This window comes from Hydra vulgaris, chromosome 12, assembly GCF_038396675.1.
Source record: "Hydra vulgaris chromosome 12, alternate assembly HydraT2T_AEP".
Lineage (NCBI taxonomy): Eukaryota > Metazoa > Cnidaria > Hydrozoa > Anthoathecata > Hydridae > Hydra > Hydra vulgaris.
Genome location: NC_088931.1, coordinates 39,735,390 through 39,755,000, shown reverse-complemented (window position 1 = coordinate 39,755,000; position 19,611 = coordinate 39,735,390). Strand labels below are relative to the sequence as shown.

Below are 19,611 nucleotides of genomic sequence, written 5' to 3'. Positions count from 1 at the left end.
CTTTAAAGCCAGAGAATCTGTTCATTCGATCCTGAAATTGTTTTGGATATCAACTATATGCTTTCAAAAGTTACAGACTTTCCAGAAACAGCAGTGGCTATGAAAAAATCTGAAGTTTCTACTTTGGCTACTATAAGTCAAGAACTTCCTTCCTTGACTGGTAATAATTATAATAATTGTAATTTTTTATATATTACTATCAAATTGCTTTGATAGCAATTTGATAGTAATATATAATTTTCCTTTATTCAAGTGCAGAACTATATACTTTTATATTATGCTTCAACTAGTCCCAATGGCAGGGTTTGTTGGAACATTTTTTGTAGCTCTCAAATCAAAGATATATTGAAAACTACATACCTAAAATTAAACATTGTTAGTGAATATTATGTTCTTTATTAATTTGTATTTAGGCAATAAAAAGAATTTCAAAAAATATTTGCATTTTTGCCACAAGTTCACAAATAAAAATAAAAGACTATAAATATAGATCTAACTCTGGTATTTTTTAAGTGAAGAATAATTTAGTAAAAAGCATGTTTTAATGTTTTAATGTAATAGGACTCATTTTAAAAGTCCGACTAAAATCTCAGACAACCTGATTGTGTCATAAAGTTTTTTTCTGCAGCTGCATTAATATGACTGAATAAAAGCAGCTTTTTAATGGAACTCTAAGTTTCATATTCCTGTCAGTAAACATCAGCAATCAAATAAGTAAATGTTTGAGAAAGAAAGAGTTACAAAATAAATTTTTTTATAAAAATTGATTGTTCCTAGAGATTTACTTTTTATCTTGTAAAAAACTATATTACTTATCTTGTAAAAAGCAAGCTAAAATCAAAAGTTAAACCACAAGTTGTTGCTGAACCTATAAATTTATCCTTCACCCTATTTGTTATACAATTAACTGATTATTTTTAAAACTCAGATAATAAGTAGAACAGTTTAAAAAAAAAAAGATAATGGGAGAGAAGAAAATACAAGATGTTGACAAACTTATTGTATGTACTGCAAATCCAGCAACAAGATTCAATGTTGGTATAAGATTTTGTTTGGCAATTTTAAAAGCTGGATGTGTAAATATGGACGATATCCCAAAGCACGCTTCATAGAAAGGTTAAAAGAACATGAAAAAAACTTTGTGTGCATTTCAATCATTAATCATCTCAAAGTTCAGCATATTTCACTTTAATACAAAACTATTGGAACAGACTATCATAATACTAAATATTATTCAAAAGATTGTGCGACTTGCAGTCTCAGTGAGCTCTCAAGGTTATGAAATCATGGTAAACTGTCCTTTAGTTGTTGTTTAATATTTCTCTTAAAAACGAAGTTGCCAAACACAACAAGTACAAAATCCCCTATTATATTAAGGATGTAGAGATCAAATCATTGGTATATACTATTCTACAACTAACACTAAATTTTAACTTTCATCAATCTGGTGCCGGTTGAAGGATTCAAGTTTTTTTATTAAAATTTGCTAGGTTCCAGATTTTATATGGTTCCGGGCTCCTCAGAATGATTTAAAAGACAGGAAACTCTTTATTTCTGAGGATGGGACACCATACCTGCTACTTAACTCCCTAACTCTTTGTGATGTTAAAAATTTCATTACAGTTTCTTATTTTGTTTCTCTTTTGACAGAGAGCTAAGCTACCTGACTTTAAAAATGATTTTAATACTAAAATTCAACCTCAAGTCAGGTATTTATTTTATATGCTAAGAGATAATCTGATAATCTAAAACAAGCTAAAAACTCAAACAAATTTAAAAAAAAAAAATTATTCAAATTTATTTTAGTCTTTTTTTACAGCTTCAGAAATTCATTCTAACATTTGGTGAGTGATTTGCTAATATAATAATGAATAATAGCATTTTAAAAATTTAAATAAATCATTTTTATAATCTTAAGTTAGTTTTAGATTAATCAAATTTAAAATCTTGCACAAAATAAATTTATTCTAAATTGCAGAACTATTGCATAACAACAACAAAATTTACGGATGATCAGGTGACGGTTTTTTGATTGAGTGCCATATTCCAATATATAGAAGCATCTAAAATACAAAACTTTCCTTTAATATACCATTATCTATAACACTTTCTTTTTTTTTTTATAAACTAAAACTGTAAATATTTTTTAATTTTCCAAAAATGAAAACAAAATGTTATTAATTTTCAAAAAATGAAAATAAACCTGGTTTGCAGCATCAGCAAGCGAGTGAATAGCTTCAGACAACATTGATGCTGATCCTGTATAAATATATGCTCCAAACTTAATTGATGTTACCACCAAATTCCTGAGCAATTACAGGGAGAATGTTCTGAAAATGTTTTGCATCTTGAAAAAAGTAAACCAATAGAATCCAGATCACTTACGAGGCAACAGCAAACAAAACCACTTTGCCAGATCCTTTTAGCAAGCTTTCTCTTTGAGCTTTTGTTCCAAATAGCTAAATTAACAAAAGAAAACATAAACAAAAGAAAACTGCCATCTTTTTTAAAACAGTAAAAAGTTTTTTATTAGGTTTAAAAAAACTAAATTCTTTTAAAACTTAAAAAAGATCTCTCAAAAAAAAACAAAAAAAAACTAGAAAAATATTAACAATGTTTGAAAACTATTTGTAGCAGTATTTTTTTTTTTATTATATTAACATAAAGTCATCTTTTTTTTAATTTCCAAATTTAATTTTCCAATTTAATTTTCTTTAAATTATGATTACTTACATGTTTTTTTATAACTTTAATGTTTTTAAAATTTTTTTAAATATCAGTTAATGTTATCAGCATGTAAAATTATCCTTCAGTTAAAAGCATGTTTAATATTTTATTATTAGTTTCACTTGACTTGTTTTTAGTTAAAATACATGTTATTAGAAAATCAATAATTTTAAAACATTTATGAATTTTAAAATTTATTTAATTATGCATATAAGGGCATTTGCATATATAAAATAACTTTAAAATTTATTTTCATGTACTTTATATCCTCAATTTTGCATTATGTATTGATGGAATATTGTAGAATGAACAATAAAATTGCAAGCAGTTAGAACTCAGTAGAGCTTAAAGTTGATTTTTAAACACAGATTTATTTCGTATTTAGACTTTTTTACTGCCTAATAAAAATAATTTATGGTAATTTTTAAATTATTAGTTTTAAATTATAAAAAACAATTTATTTATTTTTAAAATTAAACATCTCTTACACTGTGAACCACAGAGACCGCCAGGTTTTATATCATGGCACTCAAACCAAATCCTTATTAATCCTCAAATTTTGTATATTGATCTAGATACAGATACTTTAATTGAGCAACTAGTTCCTCCGCCTAAACTTCATTTATTAATTGGCTTTGTTTCACTGCTAGAAAATTTTTTGTTGGATGTCTGGCCAGGATTTGATGATTGGCTGAAGTCAAAAAATGTCATTCAGAGAGGCTAACAAAGTAGAAGCTGGGACGAAAACAATTCAAGCAAAATATTAGAAAACTTAGATTCCCTTGAAATAAAAATGTTAGAGTCGTTTAAATGTTTGATTCCAATTGTTCAGTGTTTAAAAGATTTTCGTAATGTAAAAAATAGTTGTTTTTCTAGTAAGTTACAACCTTGCTTCAAAGAAGCAATAATAAATTTAGAGTTCATTTCTTTCTGCACAAAAGGTTGCATTAAATTTAAATAAAAAAATTAATACAACATGGAAAGTTCACATTCTACTGTGTCATGTACAGCCATATGTGGAATACCATAACCAAGGATTAGGAAACTTTGCTGAACAATGTGGGGAAAGTATTCATGCAAAGTTTAAACAACATGGACTAAATTTAAGAGACAAAAAAAGCATCCAGATCATAGCGATAGGCTACTATCAGTAGTGGTGGATTTTGGAGCAAAAAGAATTTAATTTTGATTATATTTATGTGTATATTTGTACTAATATATATATATATATACATATATATATATATATATATATATGTATATATATATATATATATATATATATATACATATATATATCGATGTAGCAGCACTCCGCTGTGAGTCAGGCTATTTGTCAGTCGATGTATGTACGAAGTATGTATGAAGCCCCTGGCAGCAGGCTATTTTAGTATGACGCCACACTGCTCACCTAAATTATCAGTATAAGATTTATATATATATTTTTATTTATTATATTTAAATTAAGTTAGTGTATTCTACATATAGAGTGCTTAATGTTCTTAAAGAAGAGAGCAATAATAAATATTTATATATTCATATATACATATATATGTAAATGTATATATATATATATATATATATATATATATATATATATATATATATATATATATATATATATATATATATATATATATATATATATATCTATATCTATATCTATATCTATATCTATATCTATATCTATATATATATATATCTATATCTATATCTATATATATATATATATCTATATCTATATCTATATCGATATCTGTCTCTGTATCTGTATCTATATCTATATCTATATCTATATATATATATATATATATATATATATATATATATATCTATATATATATATATATATATATATCAGGCCTTGTTACGAGATTTCGCTGCTTAGCGAAAACGCGTAACGCATTTTTAAGTAACTTAACTCAGCAAATATATTTTGCATCGTTAGAAGTTATATTGCGTCACTAGCGTCTTTTCAAGTACGACATTGTAATTAAAGTTATTTTATTAGCGCGTTAAAAATCATACAAACAGTTTTTTTTTTTCTCACTATAACAAAAATTACAAATAAAATCTAAGTTCTTATTTAAAAAAATCATTTTTATTATTTTTTTCAAATATGAAATAAATTTTATTTTGAAAAAAATATTTTTTTCATGAAACGTAAAATAATGTTTGTTTATTTTCTTATGATTTTACAGTTGGTTTTTGGTTATTTTATTAACTGTTAATAAATTTTTTCTTATTTAATTTGTAAACTCTTTTTAATGTTTTTAAACAATAAAGATTTTTTTTTTTAATTTATCAGTTACCGATAACATATTCGTGATCATAATTTATTTTCATAAATTAAATGAACGTCATTAAAACTTTACGTTATTGAATTAACAATAAACAAAATATCTTATTAATAAAATATTTAATATATTATTATTAAAATATTTAAAATATATTATTAATAAAATTTTTACATCAAAATAAATCGTGCATTTTTTAAACTATTATGACTAAAAATAATTTTTATATTTAAAAGGAATTTATATATTTAATTCCTTAAGATAAAACTTAAAACACTTTTTTTTTAAACTAATCTTTAACAACAACAAATAAAATTTTTAAACAAACTTTTTCTTTAACAAAAAATCTATTAGTTTACAATTGCGGTTAAATGCTTTTACTTACGACTTTATTTCTTCTGAATAAATGTCACGTTAACGACAATCAAAAGATAATTTAAATATTCTAAAAGATATAAGTTTTTGTGTAGCGCAAAACTGCTGAACGCGTAGGCAAATCGCCTTTTCGCAGGCAAAATGCGAGCTGCGTAACGCTTCTTAACAAGGCCTGATATATATATCTATACACATGTATATATATATACATGATATATATAAATAACAAATGAATAATGTATATTTTATATCTATGTATATCTATGTATGCACATTTATTAACATATTAGGTACATTAAAAACTGTAGTTGTATCATATATACTTACATATCTGTGGCTTAGTAAAAGAAGTAGAAGAGATACTTTTAGTAGAAATTTTTTGAATTTCACTTCTTTTATCAATCCACAAGTATAAGTTTGTGTGTACACATATATACATGTAAATGTTATATAAACATATATACATGATATACAAATATGCAAGTATATATTTTTATGCATACATAGGAATATATGTATATTCATGCCTGTGTGTACATTTATATAAGTATCTAAATAGATATAATATATATATAATATAATATATAATAGTATATAAATTCATATATTAATCATAGGTGTATACATGTATTAATATGAATGTACTGCTGTTATAGATATTTATAACTATGCTGTTGTAGATGTTATTTATGTATGAAATTAAATACAAACATTTATGCTTATTGTTTTCAGAGTACAATTTCCCTATTAAAAAATTTAAACAATTAACTACTAACTAGAATTTAATAATATTTAAAAAAAAACTTTTAATTTTAAAATTGGGCTGAAGACCACCTCAGGCTTACCCTTTTGCCTTGTTTTTGACCTTTAACACTTTGTCCAGATTTTAAAAACTTACTTTTCGAAACCTACAGGACAAATATTTTATGCTCAAAAGGTTTTATATGAGTGCCACGAAATAAAACCTGGCAGTCTCTTTGGTTCACAGTGCTTAATAAAACTGAAAAATAGTTAAGCAAATCAGAACTTTTTATCTGAAAAATTTTTGAAACTGGCAATAACTTCTAAGAAGAGCTTCTAATGGGTGTTGTGAATCATTCATCACTTTCTCAAATGCACTTAAAACTTAAACCCACATATTCCACATATTGTTTTTCTTTTCAACAATAATCCAATATTTAAAAAAGTTGGCTATTAGTAATTATTTTAATAAGATATTCAACAATATTTTTTATGCTCATTTTAATCTTGTTGCTCCAACTCAGGTTAAGTGATTAAAAATTTAATTAAGTCATTTAAAAAATTATTAAGTATTGATTTAAATACTTTAGTCAAAAATATAAAAATAATAAATTTTTAATAAAATATCAAATTAGCGCTATCAGTTTAAACTGAAAAACGATTTCAGCAAGAAAAAAAAAATCAAAAACAAAACAGAATAATTGTATGTAGGTATTGATTGTATGTAGGTATTGCTTGTTAACAGTTAAATGTTTATTATGTTGTTTACCATATAACATATATACAGCATAAAGTATACTGTAAAGCATACAGTATGTATGCTTTACAGTAATTGTATACAGTAATTGTAAAAGTTTGAAAAAGTTTATAATCAAAATTTTTAGGACTTGCATTGTTACAAAGCTTGAAATTTATTTTATACAAAAACTTGTTTATTTGTTTCAAAAAACATATTATTATTTTTTTTTTCAAACAATAATCATTACAATTTGTTTAAATAATGATGAATTTTATTTATTCACAATTTTGGAAGATTTGAAACACTTTTTGATTGCTTGGTTTTACAGGAGTAGCCAGTTTCTCTTACAAATCTAATAAAAAGTTTTAGAAAAAATGTTTTTTAGAAATTAGCCATAAGTTGTGACATAATTTTTACTTTCTTTGATGTACTTTATTCTTTACACAATTATTATTCCGCTATTATTCTTCATTTACTTGAAAATAGGTAAATAGGTAAATAGAGTCAGGAAGGTAAATAGGAAAATTACTAGGAAAATAGGTAAATAGGTAAATAGAGTCAGGAAGGTAAATAGGAAAATTACTAGGAAAATAGGTAAATAGGTAAATAGAGTCAGGAAGGTAAATAGAGTCAGGTAAATGTAAATTGTATGAGTCAGGAAAACCTAAAGATGGAAGAGAGTTCAAAAGCATTGATGTGAGGAAAGAAACTTGATGAATAAATGTTTTTAGAGCAAAAAGGGGTAAATATAGTAAAAGGATACGACTTGAAAAAGACAAGCAAGAGATGATAGCTTGTTTGAGCAGCGACCATGATAATTTTTAATCGAAACAAACCTTATTTTTGAATACATATTTTAATAGTTTAGATTAAAATAATATACAATAACATACATCTTTTCGATTGATCAAAAGATTTTGATTTCACCCAGGAAGTTCTTTAATGATTTTCTTAACACATTATAAGTGGGTAGCGAAATAGACTAAACAGGGGTGCGTAGCGGGCAAAAATTCGCATAAAACTACGCGTTTGAAATCTAATATGCAGTTCATAAAATAGATAAACTGATGTATACAAAAACATATTTTAATAAAAAATTAATAAAACTGCAACAATTTTTTATAATAATATAATATAATATATTGTTTAAAAATATTTACAATTTATATAAAGTAATTAATTTCTAAAAATTGTTTTTAAAACTAATTAACTTATTTAAAACTAATATTTTTGTACTGTGTGGTACTTAAAAAAACATTCTCCTTTATGAAGAAGCACTTTGCAAAACTCGCACATAAAGCACGTTAAACTTTTTTTTTTTATGTGTAGCACAGACCCGGCATTGTTTTTGAGGGTGCTTTTTTAGGCCACCAATTGTAACTATTTTCACAATTTTATGTTTTTTGGCATCCAATAGTCTGTGTGGTAAATCACTTCTTGTGGGTGTAGATGCAGACGTACTTGGTACTGGATCATCCGAATTATCAATAGCTTTACCACTTACCCAATCTTTGGCAACATCGAGTAGAAAGTTTTTATAACTCTTTTTTTGAGTTGTTATTTAAAATTTTGAATACTCTGAGTGCATTAAATAGAGCGACATTTAGCATGAACATGACTGTCCTCTTTGTCCATTTTTTTGTGCGCCTTACGATCGAGTAATATGACAAGTATTGGTCAACGCGGTCGACACCTTTTATATACTTATTGTAGTCGACAACACATATTGGCTTCCAAATTTTCTGCTTGGTATTCCAGTCAACATTTGCGCTTTCGACAATACTTGCGAATTGTTGTTATCATTCTTACGGGTCTTTTTGATTGCCAGCTATGCAATAGAATGTCTTTTCGGCGACGAAACATGGATTCCCCTTTTTTTAAATTTGCATTTTTTAGGCATTCAGGAAGGCCTCTATTCTTGCGCATCATACCGCAGCTTCGAAATTTGTGTTGCAACAAGACATCGCTTGTTTCGACACTATTATAGTAATTGTCCATATAGACATGGTGCCACAAGTTTTCGTATGGCTGCAAAAGTTGCAGAACTGTCTCTTGAAGACGACTGCCATCACCAGCATATATTTTGAAATTGCAAATATATCCACTCTTTGCTTCACAGACCATTCGTATGAGCAGCCCATATTTGTGGATTTTAGATGCGTTGTACACTTTGAATGATAATCGACCTCGCCACGGCATAATACTTTCGTTTAATGATAATTCTCGTTGCGGCTTATAAACATTCTCAAATTTGGGTAAGAAATATTCTATAATTGGTCAAATTTTTTTAAGCCGGTCTCTTTCATTTTGATCGTTTGAATTGTTGGAAAAATGTCAAGAATACCATATTTGGCAAAAAACGATCAAGACCGCAAAAATTGGGGTTGCAATTGCTCTTTCTGTTGACCAATATTCATTCCTGGTATCTTTGCAAACTTTGCCCATAAGAAGAAGTAATCCCAACATTTTTTTAAATTCTACTGAAGAAACGTCTTTCCATTTTATACTTTTTGCTCTGTCCTTAAACCTGTCAATATTTTGTTGATGGTAACGATTAGTTTCTTCGGCTATGTAATCGAATAAATCATCTCCTATAAAAAGTTTAACAACTTCAGCTACACTTTTTGAATCACTTGGTATCACAACAACGCCACTTTGTCCTAAAAATTGTTCTATAATTGGAGGATTGTTATATTCTGACCACTCCACTTCTTCATTCGGGTCACTTTCTTTTTCTCTTTCTTCAGAATCGCTTTGCGGTATGGGTCAAGTCCTACGTCTTCTTAGATGAAAAAAGTCCTCATCACTTTCACACTCGCTTTCAACTTCTGCAATATCGGCATCACTTGCAATTTGTGATAAATTGTCTGCGTAAACTTCACTGTCACTACCACTATCAGAATCCATTTGTTGCGACAAAAATTTTTGTAATAATAAAATATTTAAAAAAAAGATGTTCGATCGTCAAAAGCTCAATAAAAACTGTCTGAAATATTTTTAACATTTTAAAAAACATTTCAGACAGTATTAAAATATCCGTTTAACATTCCTTATGAATGTTTATATAAAAGAGAAAACGATTAGAGATTGCTTAGTCTAAGCATATAAATTATGAGCAATCGGAATGTAAACAATAACATAACAAAATTGATGATTTTTTCGTTATCTTTATTATATAAGCAAATGTTAAAGAAATTACGTTGAAGAGTCTGAAGAGTCTAAACAAAAAAGTACGAGCTAGTCTTATCAGTTTCATATGTAAACCAATCGAGTAAAATTACTTTGTGCCGCTTTTAAAGTAAATTCATTCAAACGGGTAAAAATACCCGACCCGCTAATAGACAGTAGTCCACAAAGCAGGTATTTTTACCCGCCCTGCTTGTAACGTGTTAATAACTTTTAACATAGTAGCTGCTTGTGGCCTAATTAGATATTATTTTATACTAACTAAACCATATCTTTGTTTTCCATACACAATAAAAAATGAGCATGAACTCAGTATATCAATTTTATAAACAAAAAAATTTTTTACTTTCAGTTATTGAAACCTTAAAGGGATCCCTAAGTGCTGAGACCAGTTGTGTAAAAAAATGTTAGGGCAGAATTATATAAGTAAAACAAAATAATAAATGTATACCAACAAAAACAAACTTTGTTGTTTTACTCGAAGCTTGCCGTCTCCACAGTACCAATTCTCTTAGAGTCTTTAAAATATACGCCGCAATCTACAGACTTTATAATTTATTCAAGCACATTTAATTCTAAAGAGTTTTTGTAAATAACGTCATTGTAGAATTTCGATAAGAAATCTTGAAAAAATTTTTTGTGAGCAAATTATAGATTTTTTTTCCAATATAGATTATTAAAGAATTTGTTTAGTTACTTATCATTATATAAAGGTTTGTTTTTTTTAAACATAAATTACTATAGAATTTTTTTAGTTATTGCAAATTATTATTTTTTTGCAATTTTACGAAGTTCGCATTAGAAATAATAATAAAATATTTCAGACATTTTAAGCTTGTGCTGTAAATTAATTTTGTGTTATATGTATTGTTATTAAATTATTATTATCTGTATGAAGGTTCTGTTAAAAAAATTTTGTATTTTTAACCTTATAAAAGTTTAATTAATAGCATTTAGAGATTGTTCATAAAGTACGTACGCTTGGGTGGGGGAGAGGAGGTCTGCAAAGAGCGTATATGAGATGGAGAGCAGGGGGTTAAATATAAAAGTACGGAGACACTAATGTAAAAAAAACATCATAAAATGTTGGGTAGGTAGGTTAAGAGCGTAGATAGTTTTAGGGAAATGGAGGGTACTCAAAAAAACTACAGCAAAATGTGGAATAGGGGGAGGAGGTGGGAAAAAGGGTTGAAATTCAGGCGTATGTACATTATGGACGACCCCTTATTTTCTAAACTTTTCATCAGGTTACATATATTCTCAAAACACTTATTTAATCAAACGAGATATATTTAATAAAATTTATTCTATAAAACATGTATTGCTCATTTTATTTTATTTTAAAGTTAAATAACTACTGTTAAAGATTACAAAAAAAGTGTAGTATTATCGAGACAATTTTAAATTGAAATCGTTTAATGAAAAACCTTTTATTGTCAATTTTGCAGGTTTTTTTGATAAGAGAAATGTAAAATACTTGCCAAATACGACATATAAATTAGGAAATATTGAATATGTTTTTCAACGTGCGTTTTAACGCAATAACAATTTTAATTGCCATCTGTCTTGAATTATTGCCATAAAACATTATTTATTGCTTTAATTAATAAAAAGTTGTCTGTTTCATGCTCTGTTATGCATTGATGATTTTTAAAAGAAAAAACTTTTTTTACTTTACATAGCCATTATGTACAAAAAAGTTAATGTTTGTTATTATAACTATTATTAAAACTGCGCACATCAGTTTATATTTTAAAGAATGTTACTTAATTTGTAATACCTGAGGCAATATTTCCTTTATTTCAATGCAACAAAGACATTCTTTTTTAAGTGGCATAGTTTTACAATATCCATATTTACACCATTGTTCAGCGCCAACACTTAAATGGCTTTACCTTGACGTTTTAGCATTATCAAAATTCAAATTTTCATAGCTGATAAAATTTTCAACTATTTCATTTCTTTTATCCATACAGGTTTTTTTTTCTCTTTTTTTTAAAAGGTTCGAATTGGTATGGAGTTGCCAGCATTGTAATTGTTTAGTTATCCAAATCCAAATGCAAAATACAAAATTACCTTAATATTTATATGCAAATCATCAAAATTTATAAGTTTCCACTAAATTGACATACTTAATAATATTTTCTAACTATAAATTAAAGAATTCAACTTTTATCTATATAATAAATGATGTCGTTTACCAAAATTATTTATTAATTAAAAATTCAAAAATATTTAAAATGTCATTTCGATAGGAGAACAAAAACATCATAGCAATAAACGGCTTAGGTAAACTAAAAAAAAGTTCACATTATTTACATAAAAAGAAAAAAAAATTCAGAATATATAATAAGGTGATAAACGATTTTTTATATATTTATTTTATTTAAAAGTGTAATATAAAAATCTTAATTTTATTTGGTTCTCACGCTCTTTAAAAAATTATTCTTATGTTTAGCTACCTATAAAACTTATAGGAAAGTCATACGATTGATAATAAACGCTATTTTAAAAAACAAATAAAACAATAATAAATAATATTGATTCAAAAAAAGATTTCTACAATGACGTCATTTACTAAAACTCTTTAGAATTAAACGCGCTTGAGTAAATCATAAATATAGATTGCGGTGTATATTTTAAAGACTCCGAGAGAATTGCTACTGTCGAGACTGTGAGCTTATAGTAAAACAAAGTTTGTATTTGTTGGTATACATTTATTACTTTGTTTTACTTAAAAAAATTCGGCCCAAACATTTTTTTTTATCATTCTCTTTAAAATAAACACAACATGTCTTGGCACTTTGGGATCACTTTGAATGTCTCTGTAACTTTTGTATTCTATACCTACTTTTTTAACTTAGTTTCCATAATTTTTATAACAACTAAAAAAAATTACCTGCTTGTCATCTTTTAACTTTGTTTGATCCTTAACAGTTTTCTTTAAATGCCCAATTAACGCACTCAAACCTAGAAAGAAAAAAAAAAAAGACACTCAAACATAAACAAATAAAAATCTCCAACAATTTTTTTTTACAACTTAATATTTTCTGAATAAACATCATATAAGTGATATTAACAGATAAAGTTTTTTCTAAAATAAAAAAGTGTTAACGCATTGTAAAACTACTGACGCATAAGTGAAATGTGAGCTGTAACGCTTCTTAACAAGGCCTTTTTTTTTCAACAAATTTAGTTCTATTACTTTATCTCTAAAATCCTTAAATAAAATTTGTAAAAAAATAAAAATAAAATACTATATTTGTTTAAACGATAAAAATTCTTAGTTTTTAATTAGGAAGTATTTTTTTTAATATGTTCAAATGCTTGTACAATTTTCTTATGTTCTATTAGTAAAAAAAAATAAATATGAGAATAAGCGGAAAACAAACATCGGTATAAAAAAAAAACTAGAACTGCGGATAAATATCAATAGGAATATTTTGCCATCAGAAAATTTGTTTATCTAGATGTAGGTAGATGAACAAATATTGAATCCTAAGAAATAATTTTGAAAGTTTTACCTTTTCTATATCTTTCTCCTGCTTCCATAGCTTCTTTTCTTCTAAAAAGTTCTTGTTCCAGAGCCTCCATACTACCCCATCGCTCTAGAGCTCTTTAGATAAAGATCACAGTAATTAGAAATGCAAAATAAGTATTTTGAACAATCGCATCAAAAAGCAAGAACTTATATTTGTAACTTCAATTTCAAAAAAATTAAAATTCAAGAATCATGAGTGTAGTGTGCAGGGTTGTAAAAAAAATCGTTTTTTTTTTTAAAAACCAATAACCATCGGTTTTTTAAAAAAACAACAAAAAAACCATGGTTTTTTTGGTTAAAATTAGATTTTTTTTAAATAATGCCGTATTTAGTTATCCTTGTAAATTTAAAAAAAGCATAACGCATTTTATTTGAGTAAACTATATTCATTATCAATATTACTGTAATATTTCATCAAAGTTATTCAATACATCATTGTTTAATGTTCTCTACATAAATACAAGCTTTGCTACTTTTCTACCCCCAACTGGTTTCTTAACTTAGAATGAACAAGGCCAAAAGATGAAAAAATTCCAGCACTAGAAGCTGGTGCATTTTATAAACCTTCAGTATCCATTATGTTACAATCCACAATTTTTAGAGATTTCCACCATTCTATTGGTATTATATTTTTTAAAACAGATTCACTATACAAAAAGCTTTTATCAAATGGAGCAGATTTGGCTTTTAATTTGAATATTATTGGTAACAAATTTTTGAACTCTTTATCTGCGAAATTCATGGCAGCTTCATTTTCATTTTCAGAAAGATTATATCCAAAATATCTAGGATCTATTGTGTTTGCAGGAATTGAGCATCACTGACAGTCTGAAGGTATCTAGATTCAAATTTTTTTTTTTTGTTTGTTTGTTAAAAATGATAAACTGTTTATCAAATCTTTAAAAATTTCAACAGTGTCACTTAATTTTGTTTGATCTCTTTGCAACTTATCTAAAGCTACTGCAATTGGTTTTGATATTTTTAATAAATCTTCTGTGTTTTGCTTTATCTGTATATCACTTACTTTTTTACCAATCATGGGACCTAAGTCTTTATTTTTTTCAAATGTTGTGAAAATGATGCTCCAGTTGTTGACATATTTTTCAAGTGAATCACATACAGAATTCCAGCCAGTTTCAGTAGTAAGTGGCAACTTTGATCCTCCACCTAATTTATAAATTGCTCCAGCTTGATGATTATTTCTTATATATTTTATCATTTGTGTAACATGCTTGCTCACATTTTCAATGTTAAGATCTTTTGCTAAAAGATTTAGCATATGAGCAGCACACCCATAAGTTATGATAATATCTTTTTCAGATGACAGTACTTGTCTCATTGATTTCATATTAGCTGCATTGTCAGTCACAAAACTTTTTACTGTGTTTTACTATCCAAATTTACATCTTAAAGAATCTATTGCTTCTCTTGCTAATTGTGTAAGATATTCACCAGTATTTGAATGACCAGAAGTGTTGATTTTTTCTACTAAAATGTTAATTTTATCTGTAATTACAGAAATACAAACTATAGGTTCATTATGTACATTACTCCAGCCATCTAAAGACATGGCTACAATTTTCCCATTCAATACATTACATTTTTTAATTTCTTCTGTGCAAACCCTATCTAATATTTCTCCTCCAATTTGAGTTCTATTAGGGAGAGTGTATGCTGGATGAAGCATATTGATAAATTTTTTAAATTCATTGTGTTCATAATAAATAAAATGTCATGATAAATGTTTTAAATTCATTGTGTTTTTAAATTCAACTGTTCTAAAGCTAGAGTTTGTACTGTATATAAATCTACCAAGTTGCAGATCAAATAAATCTTTCTCTTTGAGGCTTGTTCGTGTGAAAAACTTATCAATTTTCAAATATTTATCAGCTGATGTTAAATTGGGCTGAGACCTTTTCATTCGTTGTTGTGATGATGATGGTGAGTTACCTTTAAAATGAAATTGCAGTTTATTGAATTATTCTAAGTTAATATATCTATACGTGATAATTTAAATATATATGTTTACAATTTAGGGAAAGTTTAAAATTTAAAATGGCAATGCAGTAATTTAACTACATTCAAGAAGATCTTCCATTGAATCCATAATTTCATGGAGTTGTGATTGCTTGCACTTTTTTATATGTTCATGCATCTTTTGAATTTGACCTTCCATTTCTTTTCTACACGCATTACTCTACACCTGCTCTACACCCCTTTCTTTCTGCTCTACACCCCTTTCTTTCTGCTCTACACCACTTTCTTTCTTTCAACTGCTCTACACCCCTTTCTTTCTGGAACAGTCACTCGTGTATATTTTAACCAAATCATATCACATTTGCTTTGCGCCTAGTTTTTTGAGACATTTTTTGTGGTATCAATAAATTATGTTAGAACTACTTATAGTTTTGCTAAACATATAAATATATATAAATATATATATATATATATATATATATATATATATATATATATATATATATATATATATATATATATATATATATATATATATATATATATATACACACATATATATATATATATCGTTAAGTTTTCTTAACGATTTATATATATATATATATATATATATATATATATATATATATATATATATATATATATATATATATATATATATATATATATATATATAAATTCTATGAAAAAACAGAAACAAAAATTATGGATTTAAAAAAAATATCTATATTGAAGATTAGTTATAGTTGTTAACATAACCATGTTTAAGTTTCCTGTTGTGAGTTCAAATCTTTTTAAAAAAACATTAATTTGGTTTAAGCCAACACTTTTTTAATTGGTTTAAACCAATGGTTTAAACCATTTGGTTAAAACCATGCAACCCTGGTAGTGTGTCAAACAGATATTCAAAAACCATGAGAGCAATGTGTCAAATGTGTTAAAAAGCCTAAGAATCATGAGTGGAAGGCCTTAAATAGAAAAATTTAAGAACTATGATATGGCCCAAATCAACATCTTGATAAATAATATAAATAAAGTTTCTCAATAAAGAAAATATGCTATTACATAGAAACAAACCTTTTTTCGACATCTAACTTTAAATAACACTGGTCAGCTGGTAAGTCGCTTGAATCATAAGCTGTTCGAACTTTCGTTTGTCGTAAACCTGCTAAGTCACTATAATTAACAAACTGTAAAACTTGGTAGAGTCTGTTCCAAAACTATTAAAGGCGTTTTTAAAATAAAAGTATACAAGACATAACAAAAATAATCTAAAAAAAATCATGAAATAAGTAGAAAAGTTATATGTACAAACATTATAGAATATTTATTTTGCATCTATCTTTTAAAATATAAACAATTTATTTAAATTTTTACCAGTTGACACAATCCTTTATTCGTTTATAAAAACTAAATAAATAGTGCAATTTTCATGCAGTGTTAAACATGTTTACAAGGTATTTAATATCTGAATATAATATATAACTAAATATAATATTTGAATATAATATAATAACTGAAATAAATAAATAGAATAAAAACTATGTTTATATAGAAAAAAATTTCAGGCAAAATAGAAAAAAATTGATTATTTAACAAAATTTAGTAATGTTTAATTTAAATTTAGTAATTAAGCTTGAATAAAATCAAAAGTAAATTAAGTTTCACCCTAGTCTTTATTATACAATTAGTTCACGAAGATAGACTGTTAATGTCTTTTTTTTGGTGTTAAAAAAAAAGTAATCTTTAATATTTATAAAAGAAAAATTCTATCAAAAACCAACACAAAGATAGCTTAGTTTAAGCACAAGTTCTACTAGAAAGTGTTATATATGTATTTAACAAACTAAAAATTATATTATTTATCTCAATAATTCACTTATAAAAAAACTTTTGATCAAGTGGCCTGTAAGAACATTTTCTTCTCCTAAGTAATTTGCAAAGTAGTTTGAAATAAGTTTTCCCTCTCCAATGTAATATTTTTGATTACAGCTATGTGTATATATATATATATATATATATATATATATATATATATATATATATATATATATATATATATATATATATATATATATATATATATATATATATATATATATATATATATATATGTATATATAAGGGTGGTTCTAAAAACAACTTCTTTTTGAAAATGACTGCTGGCACCCCCTAAATATGTTGTATATAATTAAAAAAAAGGCTGGATTTAAAAAAATTTTGAATAAAAAAAATTTTAAGCGGTTGCTACTGAACCTCAAATATTAAATAGTTCCCTAATAATACTAGAAAAAAATTTTCAAAAGTATGTCATGTTGGGTCTCGAAGCAAAATTATATAAAAATTTCAAAAATAAGGTTCATTTTATAAAAAAACATCGATAAAAAAAATTATACTTAAAAAATCTTGTTAAATTCCCTACTTTTCGCCTTTAGTTAAAAAATGTGTTTTTCTATTCACTAAAATCTAAAATAAAAATTTAATTATAAAATGATAATTATTTTTAAAATTTTCATATAATTTTGCTTCATTTGAGACCCAACTTTTGAAAAACTTTTTTTTAATAATATTAGGGACCTATTTAATGTTTGAGGGTCAGTAGCAACCCCTTAAAATATTTTTTATTCAAAAAAATTTTTAAATCCAGCATTTTTTATTATTATTCACAACATTTTCAGGGGGTACCAGCAGCCATTTTCAAAAAAAGTTGTTATTAGAACCACCCTAATATATATACACACACACACACACACACACACACACACACACACACACACACACACACACACACACATCAGCCCTTGGAAATAGGAAAAATGAGGTTGTCAATAATTTGCCGACCTTAACTTGTTAGAGGTCGGCAAAAAAAATTTGATAAAAAGGTTTTACAATAAAACAGAAATAAGGTCGGCGATTTTTTGACAACCTCAAACACTCCTAGGTCCCTATTTATATATGACCTTAATTTTAAGGGCTGATATATATACACGCATTTACAAATTTTCTACTAAAAAATCAAAACAAATTTAGATGTTGGAAACTTAATTTAGAAAAATAAAGTTTTCAAAACATAAACACATATTCAGGGGTATATCTAAACCATTATTTACTTACTCTATAGTAAGTAAGTAATCACTGATTGCTCTTGATGCTGATATTGAGGTATTCTTTGTGTAGATTATGTTATAGTCTATTTTTCTTGGTTTGTGATAAAATGGCTTTTCAGCTGAAAAAAGAATGACCAACAAAAATTATAATAAAAAGAATATTTAGATAATGGAGTGACAAAAGACTAAAAAAATGAATGTTCTTACTTTATAATCCTATAAATTCTATTTTAATAACTTTTAAAGTTTTATTGAACACAGGTTATATAACAATAAAATGGGTCAAATTAAAAGGTGGTTTACACTTTTGTGATTTAAAATAATATAGCATTACCAATAAAACTATAAGATAAAATTTTTTATCTCAAACATATCAATTAATTTTGTAAAAACACTTACAGGATTTATCCACAACAATGTCAGTAGGCTTAGGAGTTAATTCTGTTTTTTTGTCTATTTCTACATTTTTTGTTGAAACATCATCACACAATGTTCTTTTCAGTAATTTTAAAAGACTTGTTTTTTTTAAAATTTGTTTTAGCAAACAGTCATTTTTGTATAGAACACCATAACCTAAAACAGAAACAATAAACTTGTAATTTATAAATTTTCATAAAGTTTTTTTGTAAAAGCAAATAGATTGTTTTCTATTTTTAATTTAAAAGTGAAAACAATATATTATATTACCATGGATTCCAAACTGAGAAACTTCAAAATCTCGTAAATAAATTTGTATACATTTTATCTACTTTTTTTAAAAACAATACAAATGCTATCTCCAATTTATTTTCATTTAAATGTCTATTATATATTTTATTATAATATATTTAAATGTCTATTGTTTAATATAATATAAAAATTTCTATGTATTATATTTTTTAAGAAACGCTAGTACTCAAAAGTTTCGCAAAACTTTTT

At 25.9% G+C, this 19,611-nt stretch overlaps 1 protein-coding gene and 1 pseudogene across 2 annotated transcripts in view; both read right to left on the bottom strand.

The window, feature by feature from the left end:
• LOC100209242 (proton-coupled zinc antiporter SLC30A9, mitochondrial) overlaps positions 1–19,611 on the bottom strand; it is a 35,312-nt gene that overhangs the window by 14,821 nt on the left and 880 nt on the right. For both annotated transcript variants that reach the window (XR_010642436.1, XM_065813201.1), the window contains exons 2-9: positions 19,093–19,266; positions 18,701–18,812; positions 16,664–16,762; positions 13,590–13,681; positions 12,965–13,035; positions 2,386–2,459; positions 2,204–2,306; positions 2,008–2,063 (exon numbers count right to left, since the gene is read on the bottom strand). Coding sequence is in view for 1 of the 2 variants with exons in the window: in XM_065813201.1 (XP_065669273.1) it covers positions 2,008–2,063; positions 2,204–2,306; positions 2,386–2,459; positions 12,965–13,035; positions 13,590–13,681; positions 16,664–16,762; positions 18,701–18,812; positions 19,093–19,266 (781 nt within the window). In the remaining variant the exon portion in view is untranslated. The remainder of the gene's footprint in view (positions 1–2,007; positions 2,064–2,203; positions 2,307–2,385; positions 2,460–12,964; positions 13,036–13,589; positions 13,682–16,663; positions 16,763–18,700; positions 18,813–19,092; positions 19,267–19,611) is intronic.
• LOC136089114 (uncharacterized) lies at positions 8,638–9,786 on the bottom strand (annotated as a pseudogene).